Raw genomic sequence first — 19,006 nt, 5'->3', positions numbered from 1 at the left:
TCCCAGAATCAGACTCTAAATGGGCACCTCTGTCTTAGGAAATATGGGCATGTACCAAATACTCCCTATATTTAAATAGTTTTCTTTAAGGTTTGCAAAGTGTTTTACATATGTTATCTCCACTGATCCTCATAATAATCTTTGGAAGTAGGTGCTATTATTATCCCCATTTTATAGATGGGGAAACTGAGGCAAACAAGTTAAGTGACTTGCCCAAGGTCACATGGCTAGTAAGTGTCTGGGGCCTGATTTGAACTCAGGAAGATGAGTCTTCCCAGCTCCAGGCTTGAAGCTCTGTACACTATGGTGCCACCTAGCCGCCCACTTTTAATTCTAACATCCTATACCTTATGGTCTCTTTCAGTGCTGACATTCTAGGGATCAATTACTCTTTTCCATAAGACCACATGCAAAAGCATCCAGCCACACCAGTGAGCTCCCAAACTATCCAGCCTATTTCATGCTTCTCACCTTTCTGTCCCCAAGGAAAGGTACAGTTGACTGATGGTTTCCAAGAGCTGCCCTTCTAGCCCTTTGTCTGACATCCTCCTTGCCAAGGAGAGCTGGTATTCATTGTAGATGACACACTGGGCCTCGTTTGGCACAACACTGCTGTAGAAATGACACAGGAACTGGATGGCTTGGAGTTGGCCTGGGAAAGTCAACAATAAAAGAAGCAATAGTGAGGAGCACAGCCCAAGAGCACGGCTGTCTAGCCACAGGTTTGGTTACAGTTCAGGAGTTATGATCAGAAACAAACATGGCTTGGAACAGATAATGGGGTGAAATCTCCACAGTACCTGACAATGGCAAGGCATATTTCTTTTGCACTTTACAATGAAAGTTGACTTGAATTTGCAGTTAAAAAAAACCTTTCCCTTCTAGCAGCCTTGTGTGGTAGGTTATACAAGTATCATTATGCCCATTTGAGGGATGAAGAAACTGAGATTAAGAGATATGAAGCTTACTAGGTTAATAGTGGCTAAATGATTCCTTTGGGATATGACATTTTCAGTCAACATTCATGAAAAGTTCCATAGGGGAAATAAGCATGAGTTTAAGATGGGTTTGTAAAATGGGTCTAAGGAAGCCCTGGTGCCCTAGAATAAGTTTTTCTAGAAGCCCCCAGAGTTGCCTGATTGTCTCTTAGGGTCCATTTTAACTCTAATGATTTCATGTTGCATGTTGTTATTCCCTCTTTGAATCAAATCTGATGAGGGTAGGGTTGAAACAATGTTCACCCCTCCTTTCTTTCCCTCTATTGTAATAGTTTTTTTTCACCTCTTCATATGATGCAATTCACCCCATACCACCTCCCCTTTCCTCTCCTCCCCATAGACTCCCTTTTTAACCCCTTAATTTTCTTTGTATCATCACATCAAAGACAATTTATATGTATACCCTCTGTGTAGAGTCCTTCTCTCTGCCCAAACACATTTACAGTTCTTAAGAGTTATGAGTATTATCTTCCTGTGTAGGGATGTAAAAAGTTTAACCTAATTGATGTAGACATGTAGACATGGCTTTCTACTTAACTATTAGAATGTCATCTCCCAACTATATCAAATAAAAAAGAAATAAATTGAAAGCATGGCAAAATAAAATAAAAGAAAAGTTGGAAAAAAGTAAAAGAAAAAAAAGAAATTATAGGAAAGGGAAGAAAAGAGGAAAGGAAGACAATAGAAATGAAAATGGAAAGAGAGGAAATGAGAAGGGGAAAGAAGAGGGAGAGGAAAAGACAAGGAAAGGGGAAAGGAAGGAAAGGAAAAGAAAAGAAAAGGGAAGGGGAAGGGAAGGGAAGAGGAGGAAAAAAGGAAAGGAAAAAGAAAAGAGGGGGAAGGTGAAAAAGAGAAGAGGAAGATAAAAGGAAAGGGAAGGGAAAGAGAAGAGAAAACAGAAGGAGAGGAAAGGGAAAGGAAAGGGGAAAAGGGGAAGAGGAAAGGGAAAGGAAGAGGAAGAGGAAGGGAAGGGAAGAGGAAGGAAAAGGGAGGGAAGGAAAGAGTAAGAAAGGGAATAGAAAAGGAAGGGAAACAGAAGGGAGAAGAGAAGAGAAGAGAAGAGAAGAGAAGAGAAGAGAAGAGAAGAGAAGAGAAGAGAAGAGAAGAGAAGAGAAGAGAAGAGAAGAGAAGAGAAGAGAAGAGAAGAGAAGAGAAGAGAAGAAGAAACGAGAAAGCCAAATGTGGTAGAACTTCAGGCAGGCCCAAAAGGGGATAGAACAAAAGCATTTCTTTTGCTCGTTTATTTTTGCTTCATTTGGTTCTCATCTATTTTAGAAGTGTCATCTATTTAGAGGTGCAAGGACCTTAGATATGGTCCAGTCCAGCTCCCTCATTTTACTGATGAGAAGACTGAGGCCCATGTAAGTTAAATAACTTGCTCAAAGTCATTTGAACAATACTTAAGTATTGACAGAACTAGGATTTGAACTCAGGTCCTTTGACTCTAAATCCTGTGCTCCCAATGTACTCCCTCTCTACATAGATATTCCGGGCCCACTACTCAGCACCACTGTCAGTTGTCTGCCGGTCAAAATAAAAATGTGCCCTGAACTAGAAGAAAGATGAATATGTTGTGACTGAGTAGGTGGGCAGGGGGAGATGGGACCAACACTTACTTTCAAAGTGACTCATTTCCATGGCCACCAGGAAGGCCCACTCATAATAGCATTTTCCTTTCTCCTGCTGAGCTCTGCTGGTATAATGCTGCCCCAGCCAGAGGAGAACTTGGACAAATTCTCGGCCACACACAGAACTTGGAAGCTGGGAGAAGAGTTTTACTGCTTCGATGAAATAGTGTTCAGCCAGACCCCTAGCGTTCAAGCCAAGACACAGAGCCCCGAAGTTCGCCAGCACAACCGCCTGGTTCTGGACGGCTCCGAGCTCTTTGGCAACACGGAGAGCTTTGTAGTAACTCTCAGCCGCCCTCCTGGTGCTGTTCATCTTTTTCAGGGCAATGGCGGCCATGTTATAAACAATCCCTAATTGTTGAGGGCTGCTTCCGGAGGACTCTATGATGCAATCTAAGATCCCCAAAGCTACTGGATTTTGTCTGTGAAGAATGTGCAACCAAGCGAAAGAAACTAAGTCGTTGATGACCTGGCTGATGCTGGCCGAGCCATCGGCTTCCACGGCTTCCCATCCATACTCAATGGCTTCTTCATATCTCCTATGGTGGCTATAGAGTTCTGAGAGGCTACGATAGATGGAAGCACAGAGCTTTAGCTCCTGGGAAGTCATGGCAGAGGACAGCGCTTCCTTGAGGTAGTGCGCAATCTGGGACGGAAGCACACTGTCCACCTTCCGCAGGCCGTAAAGCTTGGCTGTGTTCTGAACGACCAAGTCGACGCTCTCCAAGGAGCTCATGAAGGTTCGTGAGCTCTGGTGCGAGGCGACTTTGATACAACTCAGCGTAAGGTGGGGCAGACACTTCCTGCTGTAGATTTCCCCAAGATGGAGGTAACAATCTGTGGACCATGAGCTGTCCCACAAGCCTAGTTCACCAATCAAAAGCAGCAGTCTCTCTAGGAAGGGCAAAGCCTCTTCTGGCAGTTTGAGGTTAATATAGTGCTTGGCCAGCAGGAAACAGACCCTGGCTTCGGCCCACTGGCTTCGCTGGCTCAAGATGACCGTCTTCAAAGAAAACTTGAGGAGGTCAGCCTCCGTCTCCGTGCTGCAGATATAGCTGGGAGTTCCCAGGAGCAGAGCCGCGACCTTGCCAAACACGTGTGTGCATTTCTCTCTGTTTTTCTGTTTCAAATAAATGGCAGTGAGATTGGTGTAAATAGCAACTACGAGGAAAAGGTCACTGAAACTACCTCTCAAGGTTCCCAAGGCTTCTTCAAAATAAACCCGAGCCTGGGAGAGCTTGAGTTTCTTGACACACAGCCTTCCGAGGAGAAAGCACAGCCTCGTCAGGGCCATGGGAAGGTTGGCCTTCTTGGCAGCTACCCTGGCCTGTCCAAAGTAACAGACGAGTTCTTCCTCCTCACCGTAGCCATCAAACATGGTGTTCAGGCATGGGAGAGAGAGGTCATACAGCCTCCTGTAGCAGGGCTTGTACTCATCCTCATTTAGGAACAGTAGCAACGGGAGAAATCTCTCCAGGCTGTTGTCATTTTCTTCCACCTTGAGGCAAAAATGGGGTTCCTCAGGCACCGGCGGGCTCTCTGGAGCTGATGGCCGATCATCGTCCCCTTCCTGGCTAGCTGTCTCTTGAGGGCAGAAATCAAGGGCCTTGCACCTCTCTAACATGGCTCTCACCTTGTCAGTCACTGGACTTGGGTCAGGACTGAGTGGAGGCTGAGGCACTTCTGCAAGATAGGAGACAGTTACAATGTGGAACACACTTCACATTTATATGGCTCTTTAAGGTTTACAAATATTTTCTCATAAATGCTCTTCTTATCTTTTTTTTAAATTAATAAAGTATTTTATTTTTTTTCTGTTACTTGTAAAGATAGTTCTCAACCTTTGTTTATACAAGCTTTACAATTTCAGATTTTTCTCCCTCCCTCCCCTCCCTCCCCCCTCCCCTAGACAGCAGGTAATCTGATATAGGTTATATATATATATATATATATATATATATATATACATACACATACATACATATACATATATATATATACACATACATACATATACATATATATATATACACACATAATAACATTAATCCTATTTCTGCATTAGTCATGTTATAAGAGAAAAAAAATCAGAGCAATGATGGAAAACCTCAAAATAGAAAAATAACAACAGCATCAAAAACAAAAGAAATAGTATGGTTCATTTAGCTTCTATACTCCGTAGTTCTTTTTTTTTTTTTTCCTGGATTTGGAGATCCTCTTCCATCACGAGTTCCCTGGAACTCTTCTGTGCCATTGCATTGGTGAGAAGAATATAGTCCATCACAGTAGATCAACACTCAATGTTGATGTTACTGTGTACAAAGTTCTTCTAGTTCTGCTCATCTCACTCATCATCAGCCCACCCAATACCCTCCAGGTTTCTCTGAACTCCTCCTGCTCATCGTTTCTTATAGCACAATAGTATTCCATTGTATTCATATACCACAACTTGTCCAGCCATTCCCCAATTGATGGGCACCCCCTCAACTTCCAATTCTTTGCCACCACATAAAGAGCAGCTATAAATATTTTTATACATGTGGGTCCCTTTCCCCCTTCCATGATCTCTTTGGGAAAAAGACCCAAAAGTGGTATTGCTGGGTCAAAGGGTATGCACAGCTTTATTGCCCTTTGGGCATAATTCCAAATTGCTCTCCAGAATGGTTGGATCAGTTCACAGCTCCACCAGCAATGGATTAGTGTTCCAATTTTCCCACAGCTTCTCCAACATTTATTATTTTCCTTTTTTGTCATTTTAGCCAATCTGATAGGTGTCAGGTGGTACCTCAGAGTTGTTTTTATTTGCATCTCTCTAATCATTAGAGATTTAGAGCATTTTTTCATATGGGAATAGATAGCTTTGGTTTCTTCATCAGAAAACTGCCTGTTCATATCCTTTGACCACTTCTCAATTGGGGAATAACTTGGATTCTTATAAATTTGATTTAGTTCCCTATATATTTTAGAGATGAGGCCTTTATCAGAAGTACTGGCCTCAAAAATTGTTTCCCAGCTTTCTGCCTCCCTTCTAACTTTGGATGCATCTCTTCTTATCTTTAATGAAGCTAGGTAGCATAATGGACATGGTGCTGATCTTGGAGCTGGGAAGACATGAGTTTGAATCTTGTTTAGGCACTGAACAGCTGTGTGACCCTTGGCAAGTCACCTAACCACTCTGCGTCTCGGTTTCCTCATCTATAAATTGAGTGTAATAATAGTATCTACCTCCCAGAGTTGTTGGATTAAATGGGATAATATACTTGTAAAGCATTTGCAAATCTTAAACTGTTATATAAATGCTAGCAATTATTATAGATGAGCAAACTGAGGCTCAGAGAGATTAATTGACTTTTATTGGGTCACAAAACTGATAAGTGAAGTCTAAGGCAGTATTCAAACTCATTTATTTCCAATTCTAGTGACAGCTTCTATCCACTACAAAAACCGAAGGTAGAGAAAGGTGTTTTTTGTTTAAAATAGTCTCATTCTGAGGACAGATACTGAAGAGCCGCCCCACTGATTTAATAAGAAAAGGTCAATAAATATGCTTTGCTAAGCTAGGGACAGATTGGAGAGTAGTCTGAGACCTAATTTTTCTGTAACTAGCAAAGTGTTTTGTAAACAGTAGGTACTTAATAAATGCAGCCCCTCCACCCAAATATCAATCAAGTAAGAAGACATCAAATTAAAGAGGAAAGTCTTTGGAGGGGAAGAATAAAGACCAGAAACAGATTTGTCTGCTTTAGTTCTACAAAGGGGAAAAATATTCAAAACAAACTGTCTCTTCAGCAGTCTCTATAGATTTAGGATAAAAGTACAAAATATTGTGGAGCAGCCAAGTTTTAAATTGTTTTTCTATATTAGATTAACTCATCAAGATGTGGCCACTTCTGACAGCCAGGAAACAGCTGCCAAAGTTTATGCTTTGCATGTCATCCTCCAGGCATTTTGCTATCCAAGGAAGTCACAATTTCCTCTCTTGCCAAAAGGAATTTTGCAACATGTAGAACTTTACACCTTAAAGAAATATCATCCTGTTTTCTCCTTTCCTCCAAAGATAGAGTCTGAATCTGAGCAGGGGAGGAAAAGCATCTAAACCAGATTGGTTTAGGTCAATTTCTAAAGTTCCTACAAGATTGAGAAATTTCTTAAGAGCCACAACTCACATTCCCCTAGGTAAGGAAAGGAGAATCTGGTGTTTGCCTTGATTCTATGCTTCTTTTTGATGTTCATCACATTTCTGGAGACAAACTGCACTTTCTTTTCAGACAAGTTAAATCTGAAGAGTGTCAACCACCAAATTACACACCAGAGGAAAATAATCATTGCTCAGCCTTAAGTGGGGAGTTTTCACCACCATTCTTGAGGACAGCATAAGGAATTTGGCTCACTTCTAAGGAGGGGCTATTAGTGCCCCAAGTTCTTTTTCAGCACCAGAAGAATTTGTCCAATCTCAATTGTGAAAATTATAAAATCTCAAAATTGGAAGAAGCCTTTGGAGTTTACTAGTCCAACCCAACCCATCCATTTTCCATCCTTGATGCAAGAATTCTCTTTTACTTGTTGAAAAGTTGTTTGAACCCTTCTAGTAAGGACAGGCTTACTATCTTCTCAAGTAGTCCAATCCACTGTCAGCTCTGATTGGTTAGGATTGGTTAGGACTTTTTTTTTCTGCTGCTGAATTGAGACCTTCCTCCCTATGATTTCTACCCATTGCTTCAGATTCTGCCCTCTGAAGCAAAAATGGAATAAACTGATTCCCTCTTCCATATCTGAGATATATAATTGAATATATGAATGCTTGTGTGACCCTGCATACATCATGCCACATTTCAAGATTTCTTTTACTTTATATCTAAAATAGGACTATATTTCCAGGACTGAAGGATCTCTGAAGGTATTTTCTGGTTAGAAATTCTATGATACTTGGCTGCAGGCATGTTCTCTGGCTGTCCCCCATGCCTGGACCACTCTGACAACTGAACTTTAAATCTTAACTAAAATCCCATCTTTAACTGGAAACCTTTCCCAGCCCCTCTTAACTCTAGTGCCTTCCTTCTGTTAATTATCTCCTCTTTATCTTGTATATTGCTTGCTTTGTATATGTTGGTTTGCATTTTGTCTCCCTTATTAGATTATAAACTCTTTGAAGGCAGAGACAATCTTTTGTTTCCTTTTGTATGTCCAATGCTTAGCAGAATGCCTGGCACATAGCAGCCACTTAAGAAATGTTTATTGATTGATTGATGCATGGATCTTATATATGACTGAATGACTGAATGAAAAAAAGCATTTATTATGTGCTATAATAAACTTAATGTTCTAAAAGCTTATTATGTGCTAAGCACCACATTATACTTTGTGTACAACTAGCTCCCAATTCTTTTGGATAAGGAATTCCCTCTAAAGAGGTGGAATTCTTTGAATTCACAATACCTATATCCATTGTGCTGGAACCAATGACCATATTTTACATAAATTATAACTTTGTAAATCCAAATACATGTGACCACTTCATAGAACCATTGTTCACACTAATTGGGCCCTAACCATAGACTCAAACACAACAGCCCCCTTTCCTTGAGTGAAAATCTACATCTCTACCTTGGTCTAGTGAACACATTTAGTAACTGCACCATTTCAAAGGTCATACCTTGTTCTTGAGATTTCTGAAATTCTATTTCTTCTAGTAAGTCTAAATAAGAAAGAGAGAAAAAAAGAAATGAGTTAGCAGCTGGGATATAATGGAAAGAGCATTAGAAATGGAGTCAGATAAAATTGAATGGAAAAAAAAAATTGAGTAAGAAGAGCTGCTTTCAAGGACCACTTACTAGCTATGTGCCATTAACTAAATGACTTCCCCTTCATGACTCTTAATTTCTTGGTTTCCTTGTCTGATAAATGGAGATGATGAGAATAACAAGACCTGCCCTGTTTGCCTCATAAGGTTGTCATGAGATCCAATGAGGTCTAAGAGCTTTTGCATGGTATCTGGTGAGTGGAGTTGGATTGTGAATATATGATACATGCTACATTCTTTACTAAGGAGTCACATGGGAGCCATTTATGAAAGTGTTGATGGCTACACAGTCCTGTACTCTAGAACTTTCCTTGGGATATGCTATAGGAAGGACACCACACACATGATATACTCACCCATACTATATGCTGTACAAACAGTAGAAGTTGCTGTTTTCCTTAATAACCGGATTACATCATCTTCAGAAAAATTCTTTTTGTTGATAAAAAATGACCTTTCCTCCTCATCCAGAAAGATCACATTTGCTAACCTACAAGTTAGGACATATAATACATTAATTTTATTCCAAGTAACTCACATGTCTCAGTTTTCCTGAAATTTTATTTCTACAAAACCAGATCCCATTTCTAAGGTTCTTTGGGGGCTTAAGGTCCTAAGTTCAAAATCAAATTTAAGACCTTTAACTTTGGAGCCAATGCTATATCACTTGAAAATCAGGGGGAAATCTGATATTTTTACTTCAATTAAAACATGTCCATATTGGCATAATACAAAAGGCAAAGCAGCTAAGATTTAGGGGGCAACATCTGTTGACAGTACCCCTGATAAGGGCACAACCTTATTTTCCGCTGAGGACAGATTTTTTTTTAAAGGAGAACCAGAATCTCTTGGTTTGAGTTTGTTTTATATTACATTGTAAACATAGAAATTCTTTGAAAAAAGACAGTAAGAGAGCTAGGTGAGGTCTTAAGAAAACAGAACAGTGCTCCTCTGGGGTCTAATGCTCTTGGGTAGCTTCCCAGTGTGTAAGTCTGGGCTCTGTGTGTCCCTGGGAAACTTTGTAATGGAGGGCCAAACTGTGAGCTGGCTAAGGTCTTGAGCAATGGTGGTTCTGTGACTTGTATGTCTGAATAATTGAAGAAATTAAATCACAGCTGAATGGTCCATAGATTATTGTATATGTAGATGGGTGGCCCCAGCCATAAAGAGACATGAATGCAGTGGATGGATCACTAGATAGACCTGAAATTGGGAGCAAGCTCTACCACTTACTAGCTTTGACTGGTCATTTAGCTACTCTATCTCCTCTGCGTGTCCTCTTCTGCAAAATGAGGTGTTGAACTAAGTAATAATAATCGTATCAATGATAATAGCACCTGCCTTTTACAAAGTGCTCTAATGTTTGTTTGTAAAGCTCTTTCTATTATTTTGTTTAATCCTCACAATAACCTTATAAGGTAAACACAACAGTTGTTATTCTCTCCATTTTGCAGATGAAAGGATTGAGGCATAGAGATACTAATTCACATAGTAAGTATCAGATGTAAGATCTGAACCCAAGAATTTCTGGCTGCAGGTATAGCTTTTTAAAATATATATATATATATATATATACATATATAAAATATATATATATATATACCATGAAGACTATCAGAGATAATCTTTAGTCTTTTTAATTTTTTTAAATTTCTTTTTATCTTTTTTGGAGGAAATTGGGGTTAAGTGACTTGGCCTAGGATCATACATCTAGTGAGTATCTGAGGCTGGATTGAACTCATGTCCTCCTACCTCCAGGGCCAATGCTCTATCTATTACGCCACTTAGCTGCCCCTCTAGTCTCTTTTAGCTTTAAGTTTTATGATTCCAAATTAATCTCTCTCAGGAAATCTATGGCTGGGCCATCTCTCAGTTGATGTTTCAGTCTAAACAACACCTATAAGTCTGGGTAGTAGCAAACTACTGCCCATCACTGCACAAGAGGATATAGCAACAGTCTGAAAAAGGATGTGTACTTCTCTACTTACCTAGAAGCTTGGGTATGTATTTGAATGTGACTGGTCTTCACAAAGCCGACCTCTCCAGTCACTGAATGTTTCCCCAGAAACCACCCCAGGCAGGGAACAAGGACGCCCAGGATCTCCATCTGATCCCCATCCTGGAAACTCATCTCCTCTGGTACTTGACTACAGTGATCCATTATGGCAAAGCAGGTGCCTATAACTGTAGAAAAAGAACCATCTTCTAAATTAATGCCTTAAGACAACAGAACAGAGGCTTCTACAAAGCCAGAAAATTCCCTCCTGAACCTGGCAAACGTATGGATGTCTACTGGGACAGCAGTGAGCCCTGTTCCTACTAATGAGATTGCTTTCAAGACCTCTGCATTGTTTCAGGGCAAGAAGATAGAAGGGGAAAGCATGGATATAAAGCAGTCTCAGAATTGGAGGGAATTTCTGTAGTTTTATTTTTAATACTTAGTTAAAACAGGAATCCTTTATATGATATCCTCAAGAAGTGAAAGGTCATCTAGCTTTTATTTGAAGACTTCCAGTGACAGAGAGCTCTCTAGTCATTCCACAGGAGAGAGAAGGGCATAGTAGAATGAGTGATCTATTTGGAATCATAGTACCTAGGGGCAGATCTTGGCTATGCTATTGACCTTGTGACATTGGGCAAGTCACTTGGACTCTTTGAATCTAACTTTCCTCATCTCTGAAATGGAAATATCTATATTTTTGCTACCCACTTCACAAAGTGGTTGCAAAGAAATCATTTCCATTAGTTTTTAAAGCTCTATAGAAATACCAAATGTTATTCCATTTCTTCCAGATTAAGGCCATTCCATCGTTGGACAATTCTGTTAGAAAATGTTCTACTCTGATTTACCCCAATATGCCTCCCTCTAATTTTACTGTTCCAAGTTTTGTACATTTTTATGGGGCCAAGCATAATCAAGCTAATCCTTCATACCTCAAGTATTTGAAGGTGACATCAAATGACCCCACCAACTCTAAGTAGTCGATATGTAGTTCTTTCAACAGACCGCCATTTAGCATACCTTCCAGTTTGCTCCCCTTCCTGTCTCTCTCCAGTGAGTTCCAAATTCATAAAATCCCAGAAATAGAAGAAACCTCAGAGACTGTTTTGATTCAACTTGTATCTAACCCATGATCTATTGTCCAATAAACACAACCTCTCTAGCCATTCCTTTGTTTTACGGTTTCAACTTAGTGTGCAAGCATAAAATCATAAACTCTTGGAGCCCAGCGGAACCTTGGAGATCATTGTCCTTTAGCCCTCTGCCTTAAGAAGAGAACCCTTTCAGATACACACACCCCACTCTGACAAGTGGCAATCAAGTCTTTGCTTCAACAGTTCCAGGGACAGGAAACTTATTCCTCAAGAAGGCAACCAATTTGTTCTATTTTTGGACAGGCCTTATCATAAGGAATTTTAATGTAGAACAATAATGATATCTTCAGTACAGAAGTCAAGAGTGATGGTAAAATTATAGTCCTAACATATTTGTATAAAGATATAAATTAATCTGTCCATTATACTGACTTTTCACACCATTTTTAGGAACGGGAATTTCAGGGGTGGTTATAAAATTGGGGGATATGAGGAGGTATGGTGTAGTGAAAAGACCAGGGGAGTAGTTAGAGTTACTTCTGACTAGCCATATTAGCATGAGCAAGTCACCTCACTGAAGTAATATGGCAAAGTGAAGAGAGTCCTGGATTTGGAGTCAAAGAGCCTGGGTTCAAATCCTGCATCTTGAGATAGTTAATTAACCTCTCCAGGCCTCAGTTTTGTCCTTTGTAATTTGAGAATGTAGGATAGATGGCCTCTAAGATCCCTTCAAGTATTAGCTATATTCATTTCAAATTATTTTTCTTCTTTCCATTTCAGTTTTCTCTCCTCCAAGATATAAATATCCCTGACAACTGTTGTGAGCAAAATGCCACATAAAAAGTGGGAAATGATTGAGTTGCACATTTGAATGCAAACTACAGCATCTTAAGTCCAGGGTGGAATGAAATTCCATATCGGTTGAGTATCTAAAAATGAATGAAATAGACATGCTCACAAAACACAGTAAAATTAATATGATTTAACTTCTTGGTACAATGAGATTTTTATTTTGGTTTTGGTCTAAGAATAGTTTTTGTTTTGGTTCTGAGATTGGTTCAAGAGTTTGTACGAAAAAAAAAATAAGCAAAGAGATCTACTTAAGGGTAAAGACCAAAAAACACCCTCGAAAGATCTAAAAAATTAACACTACATGAAAGAAAATTTGGAGCATTTCCTTTCATTCATTATTAGAAGGAAAAGGAACAAGCATTTATTTAGCATCCACTGTGTACCAGGCACTGTGCTAAGTGATTTACAAATATTATTTCATTTGATCAAAGGTTCTGAATTCATCAGTACTCCTCATATGAACTTGATACAATGTAATCATTGTCTTAAGAGGAGAAAACATTTTTTTGAAAGGTCCTGATGAAGACACTTAAGCTATGTGATCATTTAGGAGTGGCGAGAACACCAGCTTTGAGAGATGAGAGGCCTAAGTGTCTGTCTTGGCTTGACATTCTCTATATGACTATGGGTAAAAGTTGCTTCACTTCTGACTCAGTTTCCTTCTCTGCAAAAATGTGTATAATATCCACCTCCCATAGCTGTTCAGAAAGATATGTCTATTAGACATTTAAGATATATATCTAGAAGACTTGTAAGATATAAGCTTCCATAGATATATTGAACTAATGATGATTCACAAATTTGAAAGTCACTGAATGTCAAAATCGGAAGAGTCCCTTAGCAACAATCATTTGGTCTCAATTACTTGTTTTATGGAAGGAGAAACTAAGGCTCAGAGAAAAGGCTTTGCAAGATCATAACTGAGGTTATTAATTATATTATCTTCCTATAATGAAATATAAGTCCTTTTTTTCTTTTTGGGGGGAGAAAAAGTTATAACAGCTTTGCTGGGTCCCACCCAGCATCAGCATGCCATTGCATTATCTTATCTATCTTAGGTGATTCATTTACCCTTGGCAGCTCTTCCAGACACATTCAGTCCAAATTAAGCTTTTCAGTCCAATTGAAATTAATAAGGCAAGGCAGGAAAAAACAAACAAGTTATTTATTTATTTTTTTTACCGATTTGATTGCAGATCATGGATTCAGCAATAAAGACATCTATAGGATCATGCTGCACCTTAAGAGACCACCTGGGGAGAAAAAGAGAAAAATCTCTGGAAAACACACATGCACACCATATGACCTTGCCAATGCCTTTGACTCCCTAAGAGGTTTGCTGAACAACTGAGTCCTATCAACATTCATCTTTCCAGGCTGAATAGAAACTGGAATCAATCAAAAAATTTTTTATTAAGTGCCTACTGTATGCTAGGCACCACTAACAAAAGCAAAAACAGTTCCTTCCCTTTGCGGAGCTGACAGGCTAGTGGGGAACAACATGTACATATGTAGCTATGTAGAAAACAGATAAAAGGTGATTTTGGAAGGGAGAACAATAGAATCTGAGGAGGGAGGAGATAAGGAAAGCCTTCATATAGAAGATGTCATTTGAGCTGAGCCTTGAAGAAGAATGGGAATACTGAGGGATGGAGGTGAGGAGATAGTACACATATGTATCCTGCAAGTCCCCATTTGGTATAAATATTAAGAATGATCATGTAATAATAGATTTAAAGGGGGAAGAAACCTTAGAAGTCATCTAGTCTGAACTTGCTACTATCACCATTTTATAGATGAGGAAACTGATAGCTTAGTGACTTGCCCAAGGTCACATAGTAAGGGACAAAGCTGGTATCTTTTGAGTTAGCTCTCTATTATGTTATGTTTCCTCCTATCTCTGGTATTCTGTGTTTTAAGATCCTTTCTCATTTACCCCTCATTAACTGAACCTCAATTTTCTCATTTGTCCAATGAGGATAATGAACCCTGCCACATCTCCCTCAGGGGGCTGTTGTGAAAATCAAAGGAAAGTCACTCAATCCAGCAAGCATGTATTAAGCACTTGCTGTATACAAGGTCCTGTGCTCAGCAAAGTAGAAAAAAGATAAAAACTAAACAGTAAGATATTCCTTATCATTACTCCCCTGTTCCCACCACTGCCACCACCCCCCAGGCACAAAATTTTAACCCAATCACAAGAAGCTTTTTTTGTGGGGGGAGGGGCTAAGGCTCAGTAAACACAAGAGAAGATTAATTTCGGTACCTACTGATGAAATGGAATCAAGAGCTCTTCAGAGGCCCCTTCAGCTGACACAGGGAAGCTCTCAGACAGTGGCTGGACAGTCTGCATCAATGTCCCCAGACAGCTTGGCGATGCAATACGGCAGGGCTGGCCAGCCTTCCTTTTACCTCTTGGAGTCATGATCTCTCTTATTTGGTTGTCAGGACACAATACAAAGAATGACCCTTAAAATGTACCAGAGGATTTTCTTTCAAGTCAGCAAAAAGAAAAAAATGTATTGATAGATCATATGGTTTCATTTCTTGTGACAATTTTTTAAAAGCCTTGCTTAATCCTCTAAACATTATTATTAGTTTAAGGTGGCTCTGGCCTTTGGGTAAGACCTTTAATGGATCAAATTTGTCTTCACACCCTATATTTTAGGTAAACTAAATCATTCCTCCCCAAAGACCACCCTTCATTTTTCAGCAGCCTTGCCTTTTTTCTTCCCATCACAAGAGAACCATCAGCCAATAAACATTTATTACTATGTGCCAGGAACTATAGCAAATACATTTTAGATATTATCTCATTTGATCCTCAGAACAATCTGGGAAGTTGTATAACCATATGTAGAGTATACAGGGAGATGTCAGAGCTGTATAAAGTGATGGGCCTGATTTTAGATGTGTTACTCATGGGAGTCGGATCTCATCCTTTTCTAATTTAAGGGACTCCTCCTATTTCCCCATTTCTGTCAAAGAGAATGGAGACTTCAAATGGGTCAGTGGGGAATGAGGCAGGCTGAGTAATTCAGCACCTCCAAACCTGGAAAGCTCCCAGATGATGATAGAATCTGTAGAGTATAGTAAGAACACTGAACTTAGAGTTAGGAGTCTGGATTGTATAATGGAAATGGGAGGGTACAGTGGAAAGAATACTGCCCCTGACGTTACAGAACCAGGGTTTGATCTCACATCTGTCCCTTATTACCCAAGTGACTTAGAGCAAATCCCTTTACCTCCATGAGCCTCAGTTTTCTTATCTGTAAAATGCAGGGGTTGGACTAGATGACCTCTTAAGGTCTCATCTGGCTGTAGGCCTGTGATCCTGATAAACAAGCCACAAATGACAACAGCCTCACAGGACTCCTACCCAGACAACAGAGTACTTCCACACTCCTCCCCCCCACCTAAAGCTTGTACTGGGAATGTGCAAAACTACGCTAACGTAGATCAAATAATATAATATGCATAAATGACAATAGTAGTGAGACATCAGGGCCAGATCTGATATTTGGGGATTGATGGGGGGTGGGGTGGGGAACTAACATCTGAGAGTATCATGGAAGATGGGAAGAGAGAAGCTGTATCTTACTGAATCCTAGGGAAAATTGAAATTGAGCTTTGTTGGTGTAGGAGGCTTGTTCCCCATAGCTATTGACTTTTTCTAGTTGGGCTTGAAAAAATACTTGGATAAATCCAGTTCTTTTTTTTAGTTTATTCTAGATCCTGAGAGACTACCACAAAGGAGAGAGACAGGGAGCAAAAGGTTCTGATACTGATACCTACTAGCTGTAGTACCATGCGAAAATTTACTTAATCTCACTGAGCCTCAATTTCCTCATCTGTCAAATGAGAACAATAATACTTGTCCAGCTTATTTTGTGCAGTTGTTTTGAGGAGAGCCCTTTGTCCTTAAAACTCCATAGAAATGTGAGTTATTATTGTATTGTTGTTGAGAGGCAGTGGATAGAGAGTTAACATTGGATCAAGGAAGACCTGGGTTCAAGTCTTGTCCCTGACACATTTGGCCTATGTAACTCTGGGCAAATAACTTAACCTCTCAATGCCTAGGGCAACTCTCTTAGACTGCAAGTTGCAGTATTGCTGCTGATCCACATTAGTAGAGGGAATTTCCTCACTAGGAAGGCCCCTACGCCAATGAAATCAGAGGTCCTGATCAAAACAATGACTGTTATTAGTAAATGTTTCCTAAGATAATTTCAGCCTCCCAAGTCAAAAGAAAATAATTAAAAAGAACAAAGTTTATTAATAAATGAACCACCATCTTCTATCATTAAGCAATGTCATAGAATTTTAGTGCTAGAAGGGATAGAATGAGTAAAGTAGTTCAGCCCTTCACTTTAATGTAGCAGAAGTCAACTCTGACAATCTTTTCTCAGTCCTCATCCTTTCTGGACTCTACTACCTTTGATACTCTTGAGTACCCTCACCGTTACTGAATATTCTCTCCCCCCTGGGCTTCCATGACACAACTCTCTCTAGGTTCTCCTCTTACCCATCTGATCAATTCTCAGTTTTCTCTGGTGGATCTTCAACTATGTCCTACCATCTAACTGTGGCAGTATCTCAGGGCTCTATCCTGGGTCCTCTTCTCTTTTTTATTTATATAGTCTCTTTCAGTGACTTCATCAACTCCAATGTGTTTGATTATAATCTCTATAAAATTGTTCACAGTACATAGCCAGCGTAGATTTCTCTTGGGTCCTAGCTCCCCATTATTCACCATTAATCAATGACATTTCAAATTAGACATCTTAGAGACATCTCAACTTCAACATGTCGAAAACAAGTCATTATCTTTCCCCCAAAGCCCTTCCCTCTACTAAACTCTTCTAACTATGTGAAGAGAATCACTTTTCTCCTAGTCTCCCAAGTTTATCACCTTGGTATCATCCCCAACTCCTCCTTTTCTCTCACTGTCTATATCTAATTGGTTATTAAATATTATAGTTTTTATATATGTAGTATCTCTCGAATCCAATTCCTTTCTATTCACATAGCCATCACCGTCAGACCTTCATCACCTACCTCCTGGAAAATTGCAATGGTCTACTAGCGAATTACCCTACTTAAAGACTCATTTTACTCCAATTCATCTTCCCTTCTTGCCTGGACTATTTCAGTAATCTTCTAATGAAACTCTCTGCTTTAACACTCTCTCCATGTCAATGCATCCTCCACTGAGCTGCTGAAGAGATTTTTCATTGGCTCCTTCCAATCACATCACTCCCTTATTCAATAAACTTTAGTGATTCCCTATGATTACTAAGGTAAAGTCTTCTTTTGAATCTTTTAAAGACCTTTAACCTATATTTCCAGCCTTCTTGTTTTCTGACATTCATCCAAAACTCACACTTTACAATCTAGCCAAATCGACCTTCTCTTTGTTCCTTACTTCCGTCTCTATTTGGAGTGGCCATTCCCCAAGCCTAGAATCTACTGCTCTGTCACTTCTGCCTCAAAGAAACATTATGTTCCATCAAGACGCCGCTCAAAAATTGTTTTCTACAATATTTTCCTTTCATCATCCTTCCAAATGATGGTGCCCTCCTTCTTGGTCACAGTTTTAATTATCTTGTGTCTGTTCTGAATACACTTTTATATGTGCATATTGTGTCCCTCAATAGAATGCAAACTTTCTGAGAGCTGAAAGTATTTAATTTCTTTTTCTATTTGTATCTCCATACCCTGGGACATTTTCTGGAACATAGTATGTGCTAAATAAATTCTTGCTGGTTGATTAATCACCTCTACAATGGACCTCATGGTGCTGGATTTTTACTTAGAAAGCTGTGCTATTTACTGGCTGAGGGACCTTAGGCATGTCACTTAACCTTACTAGGACTCAGTTTCCTCATATGTAATAACAACAGCAATAATATTCATCTAGATAGAACTTTAAGGTTTGTAAAGAACTTTGTAAATGAGAAGGCTGTATTTGATGGTCTCTAAGGTCCTTTTCAGGTCCAAATATATTATCTGGGGCAGCTAGGTGGTGCAGTGGATAGAACACAGGCCCGGGAGTCAGGAGGACCTAAGTTCAAATCCCGCCTCAGACACTTGACACTTACTAGCTGTGTGACTCTGGGCAAATCATTTAACCCCAATTGCCTCACCAATATATAGATCGATCTATCTATCTATCCAATCTGAAGTAGTTAGCCAAGCACCACATGAACATTTTCAATGACAGGCAACTCACTACTTTGCAGAACAGCCGATTTCATTTTTATACAGTTATTATTGTTAAAAAGAACTGAAAAATCCAGGGCCTCAAAATTTCAAGGTACACATAGGTTTCATTTCTACCCTCTTTCTTCCTAGTTTCCCGAGGGAGAAAAAAACAACCACCTTCTAAATATACCTTTATTCAAGCAATCCTCACCTTCCTGGATTAAGAGGCTTTTGTGCATTAACTGTAAAGCTTCCTCATCAATAAAGACATCAATCCCAGCGTCGAAGTCTGCACTGTCCCCCCTGCTCTTGTAGCTGGAGAGAAGCCAGAAGTCTTGGTCCATCAACAAGTTTTCCATGCAGTGGTTTATGAAACCTAGCCAACAGAAAGATAAAATTAGAAAGCCTTTCGTGTTTCCTAGACCCCT

The 19,006-nt window shown here is 39.6% G+C and overlaps 1 protein-coding gene across 1 annotated transcript in view; it reads right to left on the bottom strand.

The window, feature by feature from the left end:
- The window catches only part of SH3TC1 (SH3 domain and tetratricopeptide repeats 1), a 57,270-nt gene that overhangs the window by 14,246 nt on the left and 24,018 nt on the right, over positions 1-19,006 (bottom strand). The window contains exons 5-12 of the mRNA XM_043971689.1: positions 18,790-18,954; positions 14,645-14,843; positions 13,557-13,627; positions 10,415-10,610; positions 8,783-8,916; positions 8,280-8,321; positions 2,615-4,309; positions 472-652 (exon numbers count right to left, since the gene is read on the bottom strand). Of these exons, the coding sequence (XP_043827624.1) occupies positions 472-652; positions 2,615-4,309; positions 8,280-8,321; positions 8,783-8,916; positions 10,415-10,610; positions 13,557-13,627; positions 14,645-14,843; positions 18,790-18,954 (2,683 nt within the window). The remainder of the gene's footprint in view (positions 1-471; positions 653-2,614; positions 4,310-8,279; positions 8,322-8,782; positions 8,917-10,414; positions 10,611-13,556; positions 13,628-14,644; positions 14,844-18,789; positions 18,955-19,006) is intronic.

The sequence above is a fragment of the Dromiciops gliroides genome, chromosome 6 (genome assembly GCF_019393635.1).
Source record: "Dromiciops gliroides isolate mDroGli1 chromosome 6, mDroGli1.pri, whole genome shotgun sequence".
Lineage (NCBI taxonomy): Eukaryota > Metazoa > Chordata > Mammalia > Microbiotheria > Microbiotheriidae > Dromiciops > Dromiciops gliroides.
Note: the sequence above shows the minus strand (reverse complement) of the source record. Positions and strands in the feature narration are given on the sequence as shown.